At 41.1% G+C, this 24,649-nt stretch overlaps 1 protein-coding gene and 1 long non-coding RNA gene across 4 annotated transcripts; one reads left to right on the forward strand and one right to left on the reverse strand.

Annotated features, from left to right (window-relative positions):
* Positions 1 to 1,280: 1,280 nt before the first annotated feature.
* On the reverse strand, positions 1,281 to 14,747 carry sona (SON DNA and RNA binding protein a). 3 transcript variants are annotated; one of them, XM_063213811.1, is made up of 8 exons: positions 14,580 to 14,747; positions 10,256 to 10,380; positions 9,593 to 9,782; positions 9,407 to 9,492; positions 5,082 to 8,561; positions 4,439 to 4,968; positions 4,248 to 4,330; positions 1,281 to 3,199 (listed from the first exon to the last, which is right to left on the reverse strand). In XM_063213811.1, exons 2-7 carry the CDS (start codon positions 10,281 to 10,283, stop codon positions 4,259 to 4,261), a joined length of 4,386 nt encoding a protein of 1,461 aa, XP_063069881.1. In that variant the 5' UTR covers positions 10,284 to 10,380; positions 14,580 to 14,747; the 3' UTR covers positions 1,281 to 3,199; positions 4,248 to 4,258. The 3 variants fall into 3 exon arrangements, with proteins under 3 accessions (XP_063069881.1, XP_063069884.1, XP_063069883.1); XM_063213814.1 differs by lacking the exon at positions 14,580 to 14,747 and adding an exon at positions 9,996 to 10,060 and having other exon boundaries at positions 10,256 to 11,840; XM_063213813.1 differs by lacking the exon at positions 14,580 to 14,747 and having other exon boundaries at positions 10,256 to 11,840.
* Positions 12,221 to 19,995, forward strand: LOC134461068 (uncharacterized). The gene is made up of 3 exons (XR_010037216.1): positions 12,221 to 13,630; positions 17,727 to 17,834; positions 19,431 to 19,995. It is a non-coding gene; the product is annotated as an uncharacterized LOC134461068 (long non-coding RNA).
* The last annotated feature ends 4,654 nt before the right edge of the window (positions 19,996 to 24,649 follow it).

Raw genomic sequence — 24,649 nt, forward strand, 5'->3', positions numbered from 1 at the left:
TTGTCTGCATTTGTATGTGAAAATATGACTTGAAAATTTGCCCTTAACCAGGACCAATAGGCCTACCAATAGGGGGACATGCATAGCAGTGTGGAAAGGTAATGAATTTATGACCAAAAGTAGTTGTCGAGATTGTGCATCGAATACAAAGTGACTTGAGGCCTTGGGAAGATGAGACTTGGACTTGACTTGGTCGGTCTTGATTGGAAGAACTTGAGACTTAGGCCTACTGTAACTTGCAAATTGCATTCCTCCAAGACATGGAAACAACGTGTTGAGCCCCATGTGAACTTAAATATAACCATGAAATGAAAGGTGTTTGTCCAGTGGTTACCAAACTAGGGGTCGGGACCTCTTGGGGGATCGTGGCAAGAAGGGAGTGTTTGCATAAAACCTTGAATATATATGCTTTTATATAATATAACCATTCCATTACTAAATTGGTTAGTAATAGTATTCATTGGTACGTTTAGAAATGTATTGACTTTTCCTGTGAATTTAATTTCAATTAAAATTCAGCAATGTTTAGGGCCAAATGACATTTGGAAATGTAATGGTGGTGGGTCGCGAAAATAATCTTGGGTTGAAAAGTGGGTCCCAGCTGGAAAAGTTTGGGAACCACAGGGTGTATCAACTGTATATTTTACACTGCCTAGTAGTTCAATATTTCAATCATTAATTTTAAGGCATGTGCAGTGACTGGATCATAATCAGCCATCTAATGATTTATTTAAAGTATTTACATTTGAAATTGACAAGGTTATTTCATAGGTATAGAAAAAAGGGGGTACAAAATGTTCAGCACATTGTGAAGCCAGAGATAAGTAATGATGGCCAATGCTGCCATCTACTGGACACCAGTTTACCCACAGGTACTAATAAAGCAACTTTACTTCTTCAATGCTGCAGCCTGACGTGGTCAGTTGTCCTAGGCACAGGGAGAGAGGGGGCTCAGAATTAGGTCTTCATAACATTAGGCTGGGGGCCCTTTGAGATGACTTTGTCCCAGGTCTAGTCAAATCTGTCAGTGGCCCTGAATTTTGTGGCCTTATAAATCACAGCATTGGGAAACACTAAGCTTACATGAAATGCTGATAATTGCTGATTTGTGTTTTCCATAGTGATTTCAAACATGTACATGCCACAGTACTTTTCACGCTCCAAACTTCTTATTTCCCATTAAAACTTATTTTATGTGTGTTTCATCTGTTGTTTAAAACGGCCATTATAGTAATTCATGGCACATGTAAAGCACATAATTGAACATTTCAGACACCAAGTATTTTCGCAGTAGTTTCATTTAATAATCAACATGGCATTATATACAAAGCAAGCAAATTATTGTCCTTGTGGACAAAACCTGAAATGTGGTTTTAAAATAGGAAACACTACGGGTGAACAACTTGGGTTTTCAGGAAAGGTCTTTCAATTCTGCAACGGAAATATACATTTTAGAAATTGGTCAAGCAGTCCATTACCCTGATCAAGATTGCGCTGCTAGCATATTCTCTCTCTAGTTCCAAAATCACAACCCATAGATGTGATTAAATAAACATTATAAAAACAACTGGCCCAAGTTAAAACTCTATGCTCTGGTATCAAAACATACCCAAGCTTATCAATTATCAATGGTGTAGATCACGACTTCTGCAATCTAGCTGTCATTAACTCAATGTCTGTGAAGGTTAACATATGGGCTGTGTGTACAGAGGAAACAGCGGGCCTATTGACTAGGCCGCTTCAGTATTATACTGCAAAACAACATCTGTGTGCTATGTACATATGAAACTGTACTGGGATGTGCAGATGTTCAACAGGTTCAACAGAATGGACATGGCAAACTACATTCTGAGAACCTGGGGTTGCACTCACTTACAAAGGGGAAAGAGACAAAAAAATACCGGTATCCCTTTTAAATGGGCAGTACGAGTGAGCTTCTACGCATCAGGATGGCACAATACAAAAACGCACAGAGATGAACACAGAAAATTACAGTTCAGGTTTCAAAACAATTGTTTCTGACCCATTACATGCATGCTAGGAATATTCCGATTTTAAACAGAATGGTAGCTTTATTCGGTTTGTACACGAGCCATGTATATTCTCGGTGTAGACAGTTGTTTCACACATGTAAACGTTAGATTGCAGAACCAGTTTTAAACCAAAAACTAACAACATTCCGTTTGAAACCTGAATAATCCATGCATGTAACTGCAGTTCAATTATTACCAAAACGCTGAATTCTCAACATGGCTAAATGATGTTACCTGGTGTGAGCTTTTCAGTCAAGCCAGTCAGAAACTAAATACTGTACTCATACCAGTCTCAAAAGAAATCAAACCAAAAACAGCCTACTGCATCGCCTAGACTTGAACAGAGTGGGGGAAAAAATGTGCACGTCTGAATAACAACTACCACATAAAACAGCTTTGTAATACAACTGCATTTCAAAAAATGATTGAGAAGAGTTTTAATGCAAACACTTCCCCAACCACACCAGAGCTGAAATTACAGCATAAGAAACCCAAGTTTTTATGTCATATTTTAAACCAGCATTTAACCAAAATCATTGTAAAATGTTACACTACAGATGGTTTAATGGCCTGTAAGCTGTAGTAGCCAGAACAAAGTAAGAGCCATCCATGAAATACAAACACAAGAATTAAAAAAAGGTTAAAAGCGTACATCTTTACAACATCTGTATCATTTGTCCCAAGTCTTAAAGACAGGTCTGCACTACAATAAAAGGGGTTGTTAATATGGGGGAAAACGTAATGGAGAGGAATATGCCATAAGGTCCTTCAAGTAGACACTCGCAATTACACAAAACTGGTGATCCTGAAAGCTCCACTTTGCACACGCACCATCTACAAGTTGCCTTTGGACAACTGTATGAGAGGAGGAAAATTTACTTTCTCCCCCATATTTTAGTCAGATGTATTTTGTGGAGAATATCTCGTCAGATTTCTCCCCTCTCAAGTGAGTTTGGGAAACCTGTCGTTGTAAAATATGTTGATCACTGCTGGCCCCCAAACCTGGTCAAGTCTGATTCAACTTTTTCAAAGTCTGTCGAATCTCATGTCACACGAGTGCCATCTACCAAGGGCATCTTCAAGTCCAGTAGATGGTCACATCAAGGGCAGAAGAGTGGTTAAAAGGAGGTCTGGCAAATGTTGGATGGGGGTTAGGGAAATGGTTCCTGAAAAAAATTAAGAAAAAAGAGGGGGTGACAATCAATAAAAGCAGAGTGTTTACAGTAACAACTCAACAAACATACAGTCCAATATGTGCAAATGCCTAACTACCTCCAGCTACTGACTAGACTTTTATTGTGGTGATATGTGGAAGTTCTCTGAAGATGACAGGATCTGCCCAAGGTGTGGTGGGAACATATCTACAGGTTGACATAGCTTCTGTTCAAAAGGATGAGTGGTCTCACTTGTGAACATCCCCGTTCAAGGACTAATTCAGGGTGTTTTTTTTAAAAAAAATTGAGGTCTGCACACTTGAAATCCTTTTCATTCATCGATCATTTCAGATCCACTACAAACACTGACGCATTACACATTATCATGATGCCATGTTGAGCCAGAAGACCTCAACGTAATTCTAACAAGGAATGAAGTATTCAAAAGGATTTCAAGTGTGTGGACCTCTCAATCAAAAAACCTGTTCCGCTCCAAGCACAACAGACTCAGAGCAATGATTAATTTCCCCAGCAACAGCATCTACATTACAGTTAAATGGGATAGCTGGGATTAAATTGCATATAAGGATTAAGCAAAAACGTCAACAGTATTATGGGATGAATGCAGAGATCACCCTAGCAGCACAGTTAAGTCTATTGGGTCTAGTTCAGCTCACATTTCGCTGATTTTAGTGATGATAACTAGACAGTCACAATTTATTTGTGCATGCTCTACCGAATAAGATTGAGGGGTCCGCAGGTGTGGTTCCTCTCAAGAAATATTAGTTCAGTGGCTCCCTGTGGCTTTTTCTGCTGCAACCCCATTTGGACCATAAAAAATGTGACCACCCTTCCATATTCCACACGCAAATCCTTCTGGTTTGCTAGTCAGAGGCAAAGTTAATACATTTACTAACCATTAAGGTGAATACTGTTACCAATACCAATGTGTGGAATTATGTTAACTGTTAACCTGTAGTTTTCCCGTTTTATGCAAAGTCCCTTCTCTCCGTGTCCCCTAGGAACCAATGGATTAGTTTTTGCAGCATTCTGACATTACCTGTTTCACTATCAGTCATCATCTGACATGTGGGCCTTGGCTGAGGCAGTCTCCTCCTTGGATGCTGCTATTAGCTTGCATTTCTGAAATCACAATGGATATACGTCAATACACTTTCACTCATTCAGCCACATTTGGAACAGTGGTAACAACAGAAGCACCCTATTCCCAAGATTTCGTAGTATACAGACCTCTGTGAGTTCCTTAATGGTGAAGCTATTGGCCTGTTGAGTCACCTTCCTCTTCACTTCCTCGATGGTGGCGAGATTTGGTGCGGGTGGTGCAGGAGGTGGCTTGTTTGTGATGGTGGGAAGAGGTGGCATGGGAGACATGGCCGCCAATGCCCCCATGTTGGAAAGGGCAGCAGTCATTGTAGCTGCCGTCATACTGGCCATGGCAGCATTCATAGGCATGTTGCCCATCCCTGGCATGTTGCCCATCCCTGGCATGTTGCCCATTCCTGGCATGTTGCCCATTCCTGGCATGTTGCCCATTCCTGGCATACCCAAGGGCAGATTCATTGGCATCCCTTGCATCCCTTGCATCCCTTGCAGCATGGGCAGAGGCAAAGGCAAAGGAAGTTGCAGAGGCTGAGGAGATGGGTTTGGAAGAGGCAGTTGAAGGATGACCTTAGGTTTTAAACTCTCAGGGATGGGCACTCCTGCCTTTGCACACATAGCTGCTGCATTAGCCTTTGCTATCTCCAGCAACTGGTCCTTATCTGTTAAAAAATGTGATTAAAAGTTAAGTCATAAGACCACACAATTTAACTTAGCTTGCATTTTTAATTAATGTAAGTTTATGTAAGTAAAAATACCAACAAAAAAATCATACCAAGGTCTGTGAGACGTGGTGACTTGCTTTTGCTGCGACGAGATCGAGAGGTCGACCGCTTCTTTCGAAGTATTAGGACTGGAGAGTGACTTGGTTCGCGCTTCCATCGATCTCGGCGGTCAAAGGATCGGCTGCGGAAACCTGGCTTCCGATGGCGAGAACCGGAACGAGAGCGTCGGTTCCGTGTGCCAGATCGAGAACGAGACCTTCTCTTCCTGCCGGGGGAGCGAGATTTTGAGCGCTTGCCATCATCTCTGGATCTCGATCTCCTCCTTCGAGCTGGTGATCGAGACTTGGTACGCCTCTTCCTTGCTGGTGAACGAGACTTTGATCGCTTTCGTTTGGGTGATTTAGTTTTGGAGCGTTTTGTCCGAGTTCGAGACTTGGACGTTGACTTTCTCCTTCGTGTGGCGGATCTAGACCGTGATCTCCTTCTCAAAGGTGACTTGGATTTAGACCTTTTTCTTCTTCCACGAGATGGAGACCTGGATTTCCGCTTCCGCACTGGGGATCTCGACCTTGACCTCTTTCGCCTGGCTGGAGATTTAGACTTCAAGTGTCTTCTGCGGCTGGATGACCTTGATTTGGTTCGCTTTCTTCGTACAGGAGACTTTGATTTTGAGAGTCTTTTTCGGGAGGAAGACCGAGATGTTGACCGTTTTTTTCGTGTAGGTGAGGGTGATGTTGGTCTTAATTTACTTGATGATTTTGTTTCTTCATGGTTGGTACTATCTGGAGAAGATGCTCTTGAATGGTCTGATTCATCACGGTCAGAGGAATCCTCTCTTCTGTTCGAGTCCTTTGAGGTCTTCTCAGGTGAAGATAAATGTGAGGTAGATTTTTTGCCTTCATCACATAGTGCAGTAGTCTTAGGGACATGCTGAGTTTTCTCAACCTTAGATGAGGCCATATCCTCCTCATCTGATGAATTAGAGTGGCTCCTCCTGGCAGCCTTACGAGCTTCAGTACCTGATTTAGAGAGATTTTTTTCAGGCAGTGGAGCCTTTTTCAATTGACTGGCAGGTGACACTGCAGAGTCCTCGTCATCAGAGTTACTACTCATAGAATCGTCAGACCTTTTTGCCTGCTTTAGCTTTTGAGTTACTGTTGCCCTCCTGTCTCCAGAAAGGGACCGTGACTTTGAACGTCCTTCGGATGGAGAAATGCTCCTGTCAGAAGACCCACTATCCTTTGAGACAGATCTAGACAGTGACTTGTTTCTGTTTGGAGACTTTGACCGAGAAAACTCCCTCCTCTTAATTGGTTTAATACGCCTGCTGCTTGTTGCTGGCGATCGGGACCTTGAATGTTTATGCCGTGGCACTGATCTGGATTTTGATCGTTTGCTACGTTTGGGAGATTTGGACACAGATCTAGCCCTCACTGGGGACCTGGGCTTTGATCTCATTCGTCTTGCTGGGGACCTTGACCGTGACTTGGTCAGTCTCCTTGGTGTTCTAGATCTTGACCTTCTTTTGCGGAGAGACCGTGACCTTGATCTTCTGACTCTCTGGTCTCTCCTTCGAGACCTCGACCGCCTAATAAGACCAATAGACCTTGACCGTGTTCGCCGTATTCTCCTAGCAGACCTAGAACGAGATCTCCTTGCCCTGGACAGTGGTGTCCTTCTGCGTGTCCGTGAAGGTGATCTAGAAAGTCGGCCTCTTCTTAGAGAACGAGACCTTGTCCTGGATCTGCGATTCCTTCTGCGGGACAATGACCCCCTGGATCTTGAGCGACGCATTCGGACAATGGGCCTGGATGTTGATCGCCTGTTATGCCGTGGTGAACGACTTCTGTTCCTGTTGCGTGACCTGGAGACAGAGCGACGGTTTCTCTTCACAGAAGGGGATCTTGACTTACGACCTGATCTCCGGATGGATCTGGACCTCGACCTACGTTTAGGTAATGGTGATTTTGAGACTCTCCTTTTGGGACTAGCCCTTCTCCTAGGGCCTGATGTAGACCTGGGTCTGGAAGAAGATCTATCCCTTTTAGAAGCTGATTTACCTAAGGCTCGGGGAGGGCTTGGAGAAACACTCGGGCTTGATTTTACCCTTCTTGTGTCCGAAATTGACCTTGACCTCGACCTACGTTTAGGTGGTGGTGATCTTGAAGATCTCCTTTTAGGACTAGTCCTCTTAGGGCCTGATATAGACCTTTCCTTTTTCAAGGTCAATTTACCAAGGGCTCGGGGAGGGCTTTGAGAAACACTTGGACTTGATTTTGCCCATTTTGTCGCCGAAATAGATCTTGACCTAGACCTAAGTTTAGGTAAAGGTGATGTTGAAGGTTTCCTTTTAGGACTAGCTCTTCTTCTAGTAGCAGATGTAGACCTTTCCTTTTTAGGGGGCAATTTACCAAGGGCTCGTGGAGGGCTTGGAGAGACACTTGGACTTGATTTTCCGCTCTTTGTCTCCGAAACAGATCTTGACCTAGATCTACGCTTAGGGGAAGGTGATGTTGAAGGTTCCCTTTTGGGACTAGCTCTTCTTGTAGGACTGGATGTAGACTTTTCCTTTTTAGAGACTGGTTTACCAGGGGCTCTGGGAGGGCTTGGGGAAACACTTGGGCTTGAATTTACTCTTTTTGTGTCTGAAAGAGACCTTGACCTGGACCTACGTTTAGGTGAAGGTGACGCTGAAGGTTTCCTTTTAGGACTAGCTCTTCTTCTTGACGTAGACCTAGGACTGGAAGGAGAGCTTTTCTTTCTGGAAGCTGATTTACCAAGGGCTCTGGGAGGGCTTGGAGAAACACTTTGTTCTGACTGTACTCTTCTCGTGTCCGAAACAGACCTTGACCTAGATCTGGAAGAAGATCTTTCCTTATTAGAGGCTGATTTACCAAGGGCTTGGGGAGGACTTGGAGAACAACTTGGGCTTGAGTTTACCCTTTTTGTGTCTGAAACAGATCTTGACCGAGAATGTGAGGGAGACGGAGAGGCAGAGAGATTTTCTTCCCTATGCTTTCCATCCTTTGCCATCTGATCTCCATTTGCTTCCACTGAACACGTCGTAGCAAGGCTTGCATCCTCCTTTTGAACATTGTCTTGCTTGGGGATTATATCTGGTAAATCCTGCAGTTTATTTAAGTTTCCATTTTCTCCGCTGCATCGTCCAGCTTTCACAGTGGTTTCACAGTGGTCATCTCCTTTAGCCAAATTATCAGCAAAATGCTCTGACTTCACAGTTCTAGCATTGGCCATTTTGTCACGACGAGGCTTACTAGTGCCTTTTGAAACGGTCTCAACAGAATCCATGGTAGTCGTTTGATCCAAGTCTGTCTTGTCAGACACCGGCAACTGCTTAGACTCTGAGTCTGACTCGGACCCTGAAGCAGCACTGCCTTCAGATGGAGAATGTGACGGGGATGCTTTGTCTTGTTTTGCCCCAGCCTTTTTCCTTCCTCTCTTGCCCTTTCTTCTCCCTGGGAGTCGTTTGGGTTTCTTGGCTTTTTCACTGCCATCATCCCCACCCAAGTCTGTACAAAAAGATCATGTTATGACAAAATTAAAGCTCAAATCTTCAAGAAGTTTTTCTTAGGGTTTTTTGTTATGTAAAATGCAAACACAGTCCTTATTATTGCCATCAGCTTTAAAAGGTGCACTGTGCAGGAAAAGGTAAAAAAAAAAAAAAAAAAGTACTGCAACTATGCTGCTCATTGAAACGGTGTTGCCTATTGCGGAATTTGAACTTTTCATGAAAGTAATAAACTAACCAATATTGTCTAGTATGGCCCAAGAAATTTTTTGCAGCTAAAAACGGCTATTTCTAGAAATTCAAAATGGCGGACCATGGAGAAGATCCCCCTTTTCATGTATGAAAAGTGCAATTTTTTCAGTCATAATGACTCATTTGAATTTGATGGTTGGCGGTAAGTTCATGAAAAAGGTAACATCAGTGAATGGGTAGCATGGATTCCGGAAATAAACAAATAAACATTTTACACAGTGTACCTTTAAGGCTATTATTATTCACAACCTATAAGAAATTGCTGCCATTTTACCCAAGCAATGTCAGAAATTATCAAAACAATAAGTCTTCAGTGCTCACGCGAAAGGGGAAAATGTGACTTGGTTACTTACAGTGGGATTTACCCACTGGCAAGTAACAGGGGGAGCGATTCATTAAAGAGTATAAGGCCCATGGCGATACATCACACTCAGCCTTTATCCGATAATGTTCTATTTTAAAAGTTTTAACACTGATACATAACCATTGCCAGAACAGAAACACATGCAGGAAACGTAGAAACCTAAAATAAAACCTCAGCTTAAATTATGGAAATAATGATTTCTATTATGCAATTAATTTTCAGACACATACCTGCTGCAGGGGTTCCTGAGGTTTCATCTTTTAGTCGAGTTCGTCCTCTACCCTTTGATGGCAAGGGGGATTCAGTCTTCTTTGTTCTACAGGAGAAAAAGATGCGTCATGTGTGATTACTGAATAACAAGTACTCCATAACTTTCCAACTTTAAAACACCTCTCTTGATATATTTTTTTTCTTACCCAGCTCTTGTTCGCATTTCGCAATCGGATTCTGCAGACTCAGAACTGCCGTCTTTGTCGCACTTGCGCTTCTTCTTTTTCTTTTTACTTTTGTGCTTTTTGGGCTTTTTTATTTTCTTCCGAGTATCGTTCCCCTCCTTGGTCACAGATGCCTCCACTACAGCACTATTATCAGAGGCATCCTCGTCGTCTGTAGGACGAAGACAACAACAGACCACAAAATATAGTAAGTACACATCTGCCCTCCCTGTGATATGAGATAGTATTTCATTTTGATCTCCAAATGACACAAGTTACATGTAAGCTTACTTTGAGGTTTCAATTCTAATGTGTCACATTCTCACATCATCCAAAAGAATATGGGGGGAAGGGGGTTTGTTATCTACAATGTAACCTAATGTACCTTTTATGTCAGTCTAAATCCACACATTCAATATTGAAGACAGAATATTGTAGTAGGCTTAACATCTGTGGACAGAAGTTGCAGACATCACGGCCAAGATTTAACACGTTATCATTATTGTCCTTATTAGAAAAAAATGAAAAATAAGAAATTAGATTAGGTTAGGTTAAATTCTATACATCTGACTTGTTAATCAACTGATTATTTGTTCAGTGTAATATTTTCTTTCTAGCTAAATACAACAACTTAATGGAACTTACCAAGTGCAGTGTTCACAGCAGATTCCATTGCTCCAGCTGAGACAAGGTCCTTTTCAATCTCTGCTAACCGCAGAATTGGCTCGACCTTCTCTGCCACAGAAGGGGACGCAACAATTCACTGCAATCTGTGAGACACAGTAATGTGAAAACTTCAATTTCATATACCACAAGTTTGGCCCCAAAGAGTAGTCCAGTAACTTAATGATCATGTCAATTTGAAAAACAAAACCATGTAAACAGATATGCCTATCCTAATGTGTTTTTGTAATAAGTAGAATAATAATGATAATGCTTTAAATCTTGGCTGTGATGTCTGGGAAGGGCAGTCATGGGTAAACAGTCAGGGCTTGTAGCCCAAAGGTTGCAGGTTTGACTGCTGATCCGCCAGGTTGGTGGAGGAGTAATTAACCAGTGCCATCACTCATCGTTCTTGATGAGTGAGGAACCCTGTATGGTAGCCAGGCCATGCCCTCCTAGTGACGCAACAGCTTCAGCGTTGCTACCAGTCAGGTCAAGAGTCAATGCAAGTTAGGGCTGCACAATTAATCGAAAAATAATCAAAATCGTGATAACATAGTGAAATCGAACTCATGATTTTAATCGTGATTTAATCGTGGCAATAGTGACCTACTTTTGAGAGCGTCCTTGAAGCCAGGACATACTGACAGGCTGGTGTTTCTGGTCAGAAATCTGTCCACCTAAGTTTCATGCTATTGCCTTTTACATAATTATTACAATTCATTTTATTTTGCTCATCCCGTATGTAATTCATTCTTGGTTATATTTCATCTTGTTATAATTTTTTTAAAAATCTGCAAAAATCAATAATCGTGATTAATAATCGTGATTATGATTTTGACCAAAATAATCGTGATTATTATTTTTTCCATAATCGTGCAGCCCTAATGCAAGTACTTTCTGAGTTCCTGCAAACTACGGGAACTCCTCCCACTTTATTGGGAAACAAACAATCATTAGCAAACCAAGGGAGGCCATTTGGGAAAAGTTCATTGTTATGCTCTTGGTCAGATCAAGTCTCGAAGAGATTTGAAAGTCGATGACTATCAGGCTACCTGTATGGCACCATCCCACCACACTGCTACCAAAAGTCGCCGTCTCAGGCTGCTCCCATGCATGGGTGATGCAACTTTGTTGTGTGCACAGTCAGTGAACATTGTGTGCTGTGGAGTGCTGTGTGGCAAGGACTATGAGTGTTTCCCAGGTGAGCTTTCACTTTTTATGTCCATGTGCCTATTTCTGGTTGGGAGTACGCTGCACTCAACAGCACACAGTGGAGTGCAAATAACACAATTCAGTGTCTGTTTTCAACCCATCACATGTCAGCCTAACATGCATCTCAAGTGTGGACGCCCTTATGGAAAATTCGGTTGTACTGCTGGATGACCAAAACCATTCACCATTCACTACACTGTACTGTACTTCCCAATTCAATGTTTTGGAAACAAATATTGCAGTACTACAGAAATAAAACTGCAGTTGCTTTTCATTAGGGGTATGTGGAAAGAGACAGTACCATGTTCTGGGCACCTCAAGGGCTCGTTGGTTCTTTGACAACCCAGTCACAATTAGGGATGTTAACCGGTAACCGGTTAACCGATAATCGACCAGATCAACTTTAACCGGTTAAAATGTTCTGCCATCGGTTAACCGGTTGTAATAATATTAATAATTATAATAATAATTTCCTCCCAAAAAACGTTAATTTTGAGATTTTAGTACGATAATTCAGCATTTTCCATCTGGCAACAATGGCTGGACATGGCAGGTCCTGTCTGTGCAGCAAAAAAAAGGCTGATGTGAAAAATAATAATGAAAAAAATCAGTGCTGTGCATATCAGGCACGCAAACGTTTTAAAATGTAAGATTACCGGTTAACCGGTTAACCACCGGTTAATGAGTCTCAGTAACCGGTTAAGAGTTTTTTCAATTTTCGCCATCCCTAGTCACAACAAGGTGAGTAGGAGAGTGCTGGTTGTTCAACCCTGGCCACCACCCACCTGCAGGCCTTGGGAATTGAACCTGCAGTGAACCTACTACAGGCCCAGCTCAACAATCTATCTAGCCTTGTGTTTCTCAACAGGGGCTCTATAGTGCCTCCTCCCTTATTGGGGAGGCCAGTAAAAAGACTGTTACCGTAATCAACCTTACTAGAAATGAAGGCATGTATTAGCTTCTCCAGATAATGTTTAGACATCAGCCCCCTAAATTTAGAGACGTTTTTTATGTGATAAAATGCAGACACCTAAGCTTACAATATATTGGTTCTTGAGTCATTTCAGAGATAATCGGATTTATAGGATGAAATGAGTTGTAGTAAAGTAGTAATTAATAGGGATGCACGATGTATCGGCCTTAACATCGATATCGGCCGATATTTGACAGTTCTCAACACGAGTAAAACTGGGCCGATGTTAACGCCGATGTTTTTTAAGCTTATACGTTGTGATTCTTAATCTTATTGGTTCTGATATGTTTTTCAACATTTTAAAAGATTGGACTTGACAGTGACTTTCATTGTTTGTCTTCTAGTTTGTCTCTATTTTTATCCAATTTTATCACAAGCAGTTAAAAGGTGTTTTTGGAAATAAAAGAGGGCATTCAAAAATTCAGTTTGCATCATTGTCAGTCTGTATTAAATGTTATCATCTGTATCGGTTAATATCGGTTATCAGTGAAAACCGCAATATCAATATCGGCCCAAATTTTTCACATTGTGCATCCCTAGTAATTAAGTAGTGTTGAGGAGATTACTCCACCTGACATGAGCACTCCATTTAACATAGAATTTAGAAACATTAGAAAAGTAATAATTTCATATTCTTTGTATGACCAGTGCATGTAAAGAAATTGACAATAAAGCCCACTTGACTTGACACACACTGCACAATAGCATGGGTGGTGTGTCAGTTGGGGTAATGTCAGCTGGCGTGAGTTACTCTAGAATACTGCTCTAATATTATTTTACTACAAATCGTTGAAAGACTTAAGTCACATTATCTTTGCAATGACTCAATAACCAAAGCCAACACTCTCTGAAGAACATGTGCGTGCGGACGGAGTAACGTAGGGCTTCTCTAGGCCCAAATCACTCAAAGAAATCGCAGGCAGTGCATGAGATTTAACAAAGGACTGAACAGTGCATTCGGGTGGAAAACAACAATACAAGACCGTTCATGAACACTGGCTTCAGCGTGCCCACAGAACAACATTTTGGTTAAATTAGTTTTAGACGGTAAAGAAACGTTATACCGACATCCACACCCACACCTGTATGCAGACCATTCAAGAAGAAAGTAGAACTACTCGAGCGGGAAAATAGCGCCGTCCTAGCTACTCAACAGAAACGGCATAATTGTAAGGAACTACATGGGCGAAAGGAGCATTCATTAGCCACCACACACACATAACACTTTAGGAATACATTACACGCAGACGTGGCGTGAAATATTTTAAAAAGCAATGCTGAATGATTAGCTGTTAAATATTATAAATGTTCGCCACATTTCAATGCTAGTAAGTTAGCAATAATACGATGTGTTGTCCATGTGACTCGCACATTACAAGACCTCACCGAGGTAGAACCTCAGTAGAAGTGAGCTTTGAATTCAATGTTTAATGTTTGTTATGGATATGATAATAACACATCTGACCAACTCCCCGCAATAGATGTAAGCACTGGGGCCTATCTGGCTAGCTGTCCCAGTTACATATTTTCTTAAGGAATTAAGTTAGTGGTTTGACCAGCTATAAGATGGACAGACATTTCTATGAATGTGTAGGACTCTTTCCACGTTTAGCCCAATACTAAAAAGCACACAAAGGTTAAGCTTACACCACAGCCCCTTTAGAAAATATGTTGTTACACGCCAAATTCAACGGGCCGGCGAAAGTAACGCTACGCAATTTATGGTTAGCTCAGCTGTTGCTGCAGAGCTAGAACTAGCCTTTAGCCAAGATGTGGCCTGCTTTGACATTGAAGGCTACCTTCGATCAGAAAAGTTAAGTCGACATTGCACTCACAGAGACCGACCAATGTAACTGCGTTTGAATGTTTGAGGTTAAGACTTCCCATAGGGCGAATGGCCCTGTACCAAATCAATCATTTGGCGTGCTAACATGCTAACAAAGGGGCTAGTGCTACGTGCGCACATCCACACTGGCTTCAAGATAGCCTAGCGGTCCTAGCATCACAAACCAGCGAGGCTTTGGCTAACTACATTAGCAACCCATTGGTTTTCTCGGATTAATTGAGCTTTTGAGCTAATGCACGTCGATTGCGATATACAAAATACAATTTCCTGACCTGATTTACGATGCCTTTGGATGTGTTGGTTACGATATCCTGGAAACTAGCAGAAAATTAGTCGCCATGACAGTTAAGTCGAACAGTAATCCACCAGTATCCCAGAATTCTTCCACAAGTGAGGAAACTTTCCCAGAAGTCTGTCTGTGCTGGGAACCATGGCAACCCCGGCGGCTACTGTAAACAAAGCCAGAGGAGCTTTTGGGCAAAAATCTCTGAAGGAAGTTGTTAGATCCACCTTCTTTGTTTTGGGCAAAGCCAAAGCCATGCACATGACTTCCCTGCTATCAAAGCAACTTTGTTTCTGGACAAAATTAGCACACAAAAAAGAAGTCGGGGTCATAGATAATGAGAATATGTTACGAAAGCCTGCATAAATAAGGGGATATACACCAGTAGGCCTATGTCATAATTCTAACATAATTTCCCCAGCATCTATAATTTAATCAATCATTAGGCCTATAGAAATCAAAACAGATCTTCATCCCATGCAAGAATAAACCTGATCATAATCGGGGCACAATGCAATGGGTAGGCCTATACAGAAAGACTGAGATCATGGCATCATCATGGTCTGGCGGCCTGTAGCCTTGTTCTGCGCCCTGGCCTGCGATGCCGATGTCCTTTTGAGGCACCCCTTCATCCTTCTTAGAATTTCCTGTCTCTGTGTTTTTTGCCAAGCTCGGCCAGGTCTACTGTTGGCCTACCTTTGGTTGAGATTTAGTAGTGGATTAGCCTACGTGGACACTGATTAGGCATAGTGCTGACCAAAAACCACCTTACACCGAATTACTCGATTACCTGGGAGCTCTTTATGCAGTAGCATTGTGGAGTGTCCTTGTGCAAGGCCGTAGCCAGGGTTGTGAATTTAGGGAGGTCCATGTTTTTACTATTAAAAGTAGAATATGTAATTTTTGTCATTTATTTTCAAAATGCATACCCCGTGATGTTTTCATGAATATTTAGTGGAATAAACTAATATCTAGCCTACTGGCCTGACCAAGTAGAGAGAAGTATGGAAGCATGAAAAATGTAGATTTCCAAAAGATTTTGAGTAGGCATAGGGCCTAGGCCTACTCAGAAATTGATGGTGATGATAAAAAGAAAAGATAACACTTGTGAATTGGCAGCATACATTCTGGAAATAAACTAATAAAACTAATACTCTACCTGTAATATTTAAGTAATATTTATCGATTAATTGATATTATTATCGATAGGTATGAGGGTGAATAGTAGCCTATGTTCAAATCGTCCCCAGTTCACCTATGCTTCTCTGCTTCCTAACTGATGAAACGTACATGACAGACTTAACATGTATGTCATTAGAAATAGCACAAGCTAAGGTCCTCTCCGTCAATATATGACATTGCCCTGTGTGCTATACCATTGGCAAAGGCAGAAAGAGCCTTTTCCAATGGTACCACACACTCACCCATACAAGATTCAAGATTCAAGATACTTTTTAATGGTCCCGAAGGAAATTTGTCTTGGACATACAAAGTACATAGCTGCCACATACAACACTGATACACATGACATGACGCCAAAAAACAATAAACAAAACAAAAACGCATACATACATACATATATACATACATACATACATACATACATACATACATACATACATACATACATACATGCATAGATATACATGCATACATACATACATAAAGTGCCATCATAAAGATACTCAGTGCATATCTACTACAGCCTCCTACACATACATACATGGCATTACAAGGATGGTAGTTGTTAACAACCTGCGTTCGGTAGGTTAACAGAAACAGGGACAAAAGAAAACCTATAACTATTCAAAAATGGATTCTCAATTATTTTCCAAGCATGCCTAACTACAGACTCTTCATATATTGCTTGGAGGGTGTGGTAGTCCCTCACCCCCACTACCTTCAGTGCAGAGCGGGTCAGTCTGTCTATTTGAGACTTCACTTCACACAAAAGTGATGTCAATACAAACGTCAATTGAAACGTCTATGCAAAAGCGGAGATTTCAAAAATAAATTATTTTCCCTGAAAAGTTATGGAGGTCCGGACCTCCCTGACCTCAATACTGGCTCCGGCCATGTCCTTGTGTCAACAAATGATTTGGAAACTTAAAATGATAACTTCAGCCAAGGGGCCCAAAGTCAGTGTTTCCCCCAGATTTTTTTTTAGTCAAGATGGTGGGGCGTTGAAAGTATTTTGGCTAAGCAACTTTAATTACATTCACAACATGAAATCTTTATCTTTTCAGGGGACCTATAGTCAAAGTGGCAGGTGGCCTTAGCGATAAAATGCTGGGGGAAACCCTGAAGAAAATATCCTCACGCCATTACACCACCAGCCTGAACCGCTGATTCAAGGCAGGGTGGATCCATGTTTTCATATTGTTGAACCCCTATTCTGACCCTACCATCTGAGTTTAACAGCAGAAATGTAGTCTTATCAGACCATACAATGTTTTTCCAATCTCCTATTGTCCAATTTTGGTGAGCCTGTGCAAATTATAGCCTCAGTTTCTTCTAGCTCAGTGGTTCTTAACCTATTTTTCTTAAAGCACCCCCGGGCCCTTAGGCTAGCCTACCTGTGCCCAAGACAATCTTCGCACCCCCAACCCATACTTCTACACGTGTATACGCGCAAAAAAATGATTTAAGTGGTTAATTACAGCGATTCTTGCGTCAGATATTAATTAATACCTGAATGAATTTAAATGGGGACCAAAACCTGTTCAAACTTGGTTTTGATTTGGCCTTTGTTCTCAATGAGAATTCTGATCACAATCTCAACACAAACAAAATTCCACGCACCCCCTGGAATCTCTGGCTCACCCCCAGAGGGTGCTTGCACCCCAGGTTAAGAACCACTGTTCTAGCTGATAGGAGCGGCACCTGATACGAATGGTCCTCTGCTGCTGTGCCCCATCTGCCTCTGGCAAGTCTGGCAATGCTATGATGTACGACACGTTATGCAGCCTACAGCATATTGCCAACACAATGTTAATTGTGATGGAAATGTTCTTGGTAGAATTCATGTGAGAAGATCCACACCTGCTTAATATATAGTATGTTTTTTTTAAATGCCATAATAAAAGATAATAATAACATGTTCCTGTTTACATTATTTGGCACGCGTCTACATTAGAATCTGGGAGTTGGACACACTGTGAAGAAATGTCTGATGTACAGCCTGGCTTTCCAGACAGCGGTTAATCTGACCAACGAAGACAACACGAGGGCATTCTGCTTCTTGGTAAGCCATCTATGCCTGTTTAGCTAAAGCTAGACAAAAACTCTCTCAAGCTTTTTAGAAAACCAAATTTTGGGTTTAAGTTGTCACAGTGTTCAGGGCACCAGTCTCTTGGGGTGCTTGTAGACCTTCAAAGCAGTATCAAATCATGCACTTCCTCATCACGTCACATCAAGTCCTGTGGGATAGGTGATCAAATCAAGCCACCTTATCAATGTTTTGGTAGTCATGGGATATACGGATGGATTTAAGGAAAAGATTGAGAGAGAAAAATGTCACAACAAATGTGATAGCGGCAGCAGAAATCCGCATTGAGTCACACTTTTTCTATTCAAATAGTCATATGTCCTCGTCAGAAGAGGCTAGAAGCTAGCCTACCACCCCGTCAGAACGATATGGCTGTAAAATTGCATCTGATGTGATCTGTGTTTTGATTGAAATAACTTGTAACAACTAGACGACTTTTTCTGGTACGTTTTCTGGTAGGCCTACAGCTCGACACAGCGCGACTCGGCCGCCACTTTTTGCTTTACGATTGAGCTGTGTCGTGTATATTTGAAAAGCAAAAAGTGGCGGCCAAGTCATGCTTTGTCGAGCTGTAGGATTACCAGAAAACCAGCAGTGGAAAAGAGGCATTAGTTCCCCAGTTTGAACTCAAACAGTCAAACAGCACATAGCCTACTGTATATCTAACAAAAAGCGCTTTATCTCAGTGTCAATAAAAAATGGCTATTTTAATCTAAACTAACCATTGCTTAGTATGGGCTAACTAGGGGACAGAGGCACCTAGGAACAAACATGGAAAGCTGAGATTCTCAGCTTTTAAACAACTACAGCCACATCATATTTTGTGCCAGACATAGAGACACATTACATGGCTTGTTTAAAAGTTCAAATTCGGGATCTAATTGTATTTGTATGCCCTTAGAAGAAGTAGCTTCCTAGTAAACTATTTGTGAAAAAAAACACCTGGATCAGTACTGTATGTTTACAGCCATATCTTCTGAAGTGCTAGATACTAATGTCTCCTGAGTGGCATTTCTCTTTCGGTGTAGAAAAAAGTAGCCGCATTCACCCAAAGCTGCTTGCTGCTGCTGCTACCATGTGTGTTGTGCTATTTTTTTCTCCAATCTTCTATTTTCACACAGCAAAACTCGTTGTCCTGTATGTCTATGATTAGCAAAACACTGGCAAGACGGCTGGTTCACCAGGAAAGCACTTCTACCCGCTCGGGACTGAGGGGAGACCTTCAGTTTGACGTGGGGTTTAAAAACCTATATTTAAAAATTAAAAACCCTTATAATTGGCTAGTCAAGATTCAAGCATTGTAGGAAGACCAACCGAAGTCGCATGGCATTACTATAAGGGTTACATCACTGATTCAGTGGCAGGATGAAAAACAGGCCTGTACAGTAATGCTGATTGGTCACCAGGTTAAGACATAAACAATAGGCTACACAATGGCAGATAGTGTGGAGATGAAATGTATCAGTTGCTCTGTGGCGGAAGTTGATCCGTAACACTGGCCTTCCGGGCTGTAAAATAGTGCACGATAATGCACAGCAACTAACCCACACAAGTGATTTTCACACGGCACAGATCAGAGGAGCATTCGGGGCGAAATGGAAACAAAGCCATCCTTCATCCCATCACGGAGGAGCACATGCCCCAGAATTCCTGCCAAGCCACCGCCCCTGAACCTGATGAGCACAGCCACCGGATTCTGGTGCTGCACAGGTAATCTCCGCAGGCACTCCAGGTGAATATGGATTAACAGCAAATCACCAAGTTGCAGTAGGCGCTTCCAGCTGACACTATAACTTTGTTAAAAACAGAGAGCACTGGCTGAAAATGGCCATTTTGTGTTGGGTGTCTGTGCATTTTTTTCCCTCAACAACTTACATGTTGAACTCAACCAGTATTTTTGCTGTTTCATGTCATCACATTTTAACCTGGTGATTTATTACAGTTTATTACAGTTATGACAATTAACGACAATTTATTACAATATTTATGTACAAGAAAAATGATGTATAATACATCTATAATAAAAATACAACATTTATCAACAATAATGTATGCATGTACAGTAATATCATAGGCCAACAAAAAATCAATGCATTTCAAAAAGGTTTTGCGACTACTCTGTGTTACAATAATACAATTAACCTCCAACATTGTTACCGTGTCCGTGTCAGCTGCTTTGCAACTCTTTAATGTCAACTTTGTTTGGAATGTTGGGGTAACTTATTCAAGCAGGCGTTTCACTGCCGTTGCCGTATTAACTGTTTTCCGGAGTGAGGAGAGAAAAGTAAAGTAAAAGGATTTACGGATCTGCACTGCGGGTCCTCCTTCTCCCAGATGGCTTACAGTGTATATTTGTGTTGCAGAGGTATGTCAGGTCAGCAGTCTCCTTTTGGCCTGTCCTCCAGCTCACTGCCCTTGCCCCAGCAGTGCTAAGCAATGATGGCCTGACAAATGGCAAAATGACCTCAGCAAGGATTAGAGCTCCTCTCCACACACACACACCTTTTAGTCACACAGACCTTTCATTCACCTCACTGCCTGGAGTCTGAGATTTTTATTTTCCCATCAAATAGTAGTAATTTACCTATGTAAGTTTAGACAGTAAAAGGTGACAAAATGTCGAAGACCAGTCTAGGATTAACTGTTGGCTGTTGTTAGAAGGTCTTCACCTCTTTCCAGTGGGTGGTTATTAGAGTTCAGAGTTTTTGGAGGCTATAGAAATGAACATGGACTCAAGTGCTGGTCAAGTTGTACAATTGGAGTATAAACGTTTATTATTTCCAGTGGTAGACGATTCAGTGTAAAACTAGACATTTTAAAGTGTGTCACCTCCAGACCCAACCCCCATTTTGATGTTGATAAATGTACACATAAAAAACATCCTGATGCCAGATACTATTCCCGCGGAGAAGACTTATGGTCTGTTCCAATGTCCACTTTTTGCCCTCAGAGTAACATCAAAACTTGAGGGTGAAGTATAGGTCCAAATCACGTTCTGTCTGATACACTTAACGGAAATGACAGTTGCTGTGTGTCATCAGTTTACAAACCGCCCAAATACGATTCATCACGGAGGCCGTTGTGTTATGTGCTCGTATGTTGACATTTTTTGTTAACCCTGTCTCTTATACACACAGCGATTGTCTTTCGAATCAAACAGACAGATCTGTCATTCAACTACATAACAAACATGGTGGCCGTTGAGTTCGAAAAGCGTGCAGTAACTCCACATTTAAAAAAATGGCAGTCATCCGGGGCGTCATAGCCGTCATCTGGGTACTTACAGTATACTTCATTTTGCCGCAATTTGAAATGGAACGCCCTTCGTACCCAAACACAGTGCGGAAAGGGCGATAAGTACGGACAGTGTGCGATTTGTTGTAAAACCAGAAGGGGGGATATGTTTCAGATTGTAAGCAATATCAATGGAATTACATTGAACTGTGATAAAATCTTGTAGAAAAAGTGGTGATATCAAGACCAGAAGGGGGGACAATCCCCCCATACCCCCCTAAAAATCGCACCCTGAGTACGGACATTGGAACAGACACTTACTGTAACATTCGGCAAAATCTGTGTATGTATTTGTCCATTCTAATATATACTACTGTATATATACATGGAGAATATTACATATCCACAGCCCATGGCACAGTCTATATGCACTGCTTCAACTGTACAAAAGTATGGACTAATGATTTCAGTGTTTGTGCGCATCTGAAGGTGCCCATCTATTAATGAAAATACTTTCATGGGATTACTTTAGAACTCTATATAATATCCTGCTACTTTTAAATCTGATGAGCTGCCAATTACATAAAATATTTGACGTGAAAATATGCACATTTGTGTGCGGAGGGCTGCTTATTGTCACCTGATATGTTGTTATATCGATTGTATGTGATCCATGACTAATTTGAGTGCTATCCCATGTAAGTTTTTTCCAGTAATTGATTATTCACATTTGAGTCAGTTTATAACCAGTCCGTGCACACAAAATGTAAACAATTATAAAACAACAACAAATTTGGCGGAAAACTTTCTCTTCAAAACAATACAATACAGTACTTTGTATATCCACTTTTTTTTTTTTTAAATCAACCCATTCATCAACAATAACTTGGCATTACAAGAAGTCAGAGAGTAAGACTATCCAGTTGGGACAATGGAAAAAAAATGTGCAGTTATGTAGGATGAGAGACTATTTATGTTTGACAGTGACTGAAAAGGACAAAAGATTTATTTTAAAAAAAGTTGCTGCCTTAAACACGTCATCATATCTACTGTCCAAACACCACCAAAAAGTACATGTATGCAATATATCTGTGGGAAAACATGCAAGTATTTTATCAATCAAGCCTCAGCAGAGTTAGACTAATACAAGAATCCCAAAAAGGGGCTTATTTAAAGGGACACTGTGTGAGATTTTTAGTTGTTTACTTCCAGAATTCATGCTGCCCATTCACTAATGTTACCTTTTTCATGAATACTTAGCACCAGTATCAAATTCTAAGTATTCATTATGACTGGAAAAATTGCACTTTTCATACATGAAAAGGGGGATCTTCTCCATGGTCCGCCATTTTGAATTTCCAAATATAGACATTTTTAGCTGCAAAAATTACTGTACTTGGACCATACTAGAAAATATGTGTTTAATATTTAGTAAACTTTCATGTAAAGATCAAATTTGGCAATAGGCAGCCCAATTTCAATAAGCAGCTTAGTTGCAGTACCTTTTTTGACCATTTCCTGCACAGTGTCCCTTTAAGGAGTTCAAGGCATTTGAGAGACAAAGTTGGCATATTGTCTAACTTTGTCAATTTGGGTGTACCGAATTCAAATCTAAGATATGACGAACTCTATCTGTCCTCTGTTGACCCCTAGAGGCCATTGAACTTTAACTAAGGGGTTTGTTTTTGATGGAGCAGTGCTGCTTTTGCTCTGCAGCGTGCATGCACACTTTGCCATTTCAATGCATTCTGGTTTGAAATGGCAAAGTGTGCATGCATGCTACAGAGCAAAAGCAGCTTTACTCCATCAAAAACAAGCCCAAGAACATTTAGGTTAGCAGATAGGATAACAATGCTAATATGCTAATTTTCAACTAATATTACATTTGTCAATTGTATTTCATTTTCACTTTTTAAGGAAGGTTTGCATCCATGCTAACAATTATGCTAATCATGCTAACAATGCTAAGTATGTGAATATGCTAAAAAGTCCAGGAGATATGCAGTGCTACCTAAATAGGTTAGGTATGAGTCAGTTCTGGTCCCACATCACTAATATGAATTAATTTGCAGGCCCATTGGTCCCACAGCCCATTGGTCCCACAGCATATTCCTGCTGCTCCATGTTCTCTCATTTCTAAGAATTAATTCAAATTTAGGCGGATAGAAAGGCACCTTCTCTTAGTTTACTCGGAAATGTGGAAACATGGAGTTGTGGAACATAGGGCCTATATTTGATTAATTTCTTCAAAATATGAGAAAACGGAGCAGCAGGAATAATCTGTGGGACCAATGGGCTCTGGGACCAATGGGCTGTGGGAACATAGAGCTGACCCCCATTTCCCAACCCCACCCTGTCTCTCTCCCACTTACTTCTTGACATCTCTTTGACTGTGTGTGTGTGTGTCTGTCTGCCTGTCTGCCTGTCTGCCTGTCTGCCTGTCTGTCTGTCTGTCTGTCTGTCTGTCTGTCTGTCTGTCTGTCTGTCTGTCTGTCTGTCTGTCTGTGTGGTAGTGCACCAAACACTGGACAACCTTTAAGATCACCAGAATCCATACAGGTTACTGCAAGGCATTGTCACAGAACAGTTTGAACATTGTTGATTGGCGTGAGTTCTGTATTGTGTATTTGTGAATGCTGCATCTACCTTTGTGAATCTCAATGTAAATTCACCCTATTATTTACTGTATATAGCCTGGCTATTTCAACTACAAAGCAGGTAGCTGTGAAAAAGCTTTCATGGTTTCAGAGTTGTCAGTGGGTGGGCTTAATATCTGTCTATAGCCTACCCATGTTGGCTATGCTATTCTGTCAGAGCTATTCTGTCTTTCCTCTATCTTACAGAGACCAGTGGCAGGACATATGACTGAACTTGTGTGCTTTTAAACCTGATCCATCATTACTCTATTTGCATTTGTGCTAAATTGGATAGATAATATTTAAATGGAGAGACATTTCCATCACACTTGGATCCTAACATACACTCTTTGGTTTCCATGCATGCAAATATCCTATAGATGACATCAATGACATGAGGTCAAACCAAGAACACCCTACATCTTAAATGATAGTTAAGACAGTCTAGAGCAAACACAATTCATATTTTATTTAAAACAATAACATAAAATAGTTTAAAAAATGAAGATAAGTGCAAGACAACAGGCCACGTTTAATGACCTTGAAGTAATAATGAAGTAATAATCACTAACTATGAATTACTAACTAGTAATAGCTTATTTTCCAAAGTAAACGTGAGTTTAGGATTCCAATACTGACCAAACAAATCCATTTGTCAATTTAAATAATCATTTTGCTTAAAATTAATTAATCAATTGCGTAAAAACCTGATTAACTGGGCTCAGTTGGTACACTTTCAGTGTCAAAGTTCAATGACCTCTGGAGGTCAACAGAGGCCAGATAGAGCTCGGCATATTGCAGATTTGAATTCAGCTCACCCAAATTGACCAAATAAGACTGTTTGCCGACTTTGTCTCACAAATGCCTTGGAGGGTCACAATCTAGGATTTTGGTTCTAGTCTAAGTAGGCAGAGGCGGTGC

This window comes from Engraulis encrasicolus, chromosome 13 (assembly GCF_034702125.1).
Source record: "Engraulis encrasicolus isolate BLACKSEA-1 chromosome 13, IST_EnEncr_1.0, whole genome shotgun sequence".
Taxonomy (NCBI): domain Eukaryota; kingdom Metazoa; phylum Chordata; class Actinopteri; order Clupeiformes; family Engraulidae; genus Engraulis; species Engraulis encrasicolus.

Excerpts from the sequence above, each read along its gene's own strand:
- sona (XM_063213811.1), bottom strand. The coding sequence starts at position 10,283 with ATGGAATCTGCTGTGAACACTGCACTTG. Across the intron at positions 9,493-9,592 it reads GAAATGCGAACAAGAGCTGG|AACAAAGAAGACTGAATCCC; the intron begins GTAAGAAAAAAA and ends TTTCTCCTGTAG. Across the intron at positions 4,969-5,081 it reads ACCACGTCTCACAGACCTTG|ATAAGGACCAGTTGCTGGAG; the intron begins GTATGATTTTTT and ends ATTTTTTAACAG.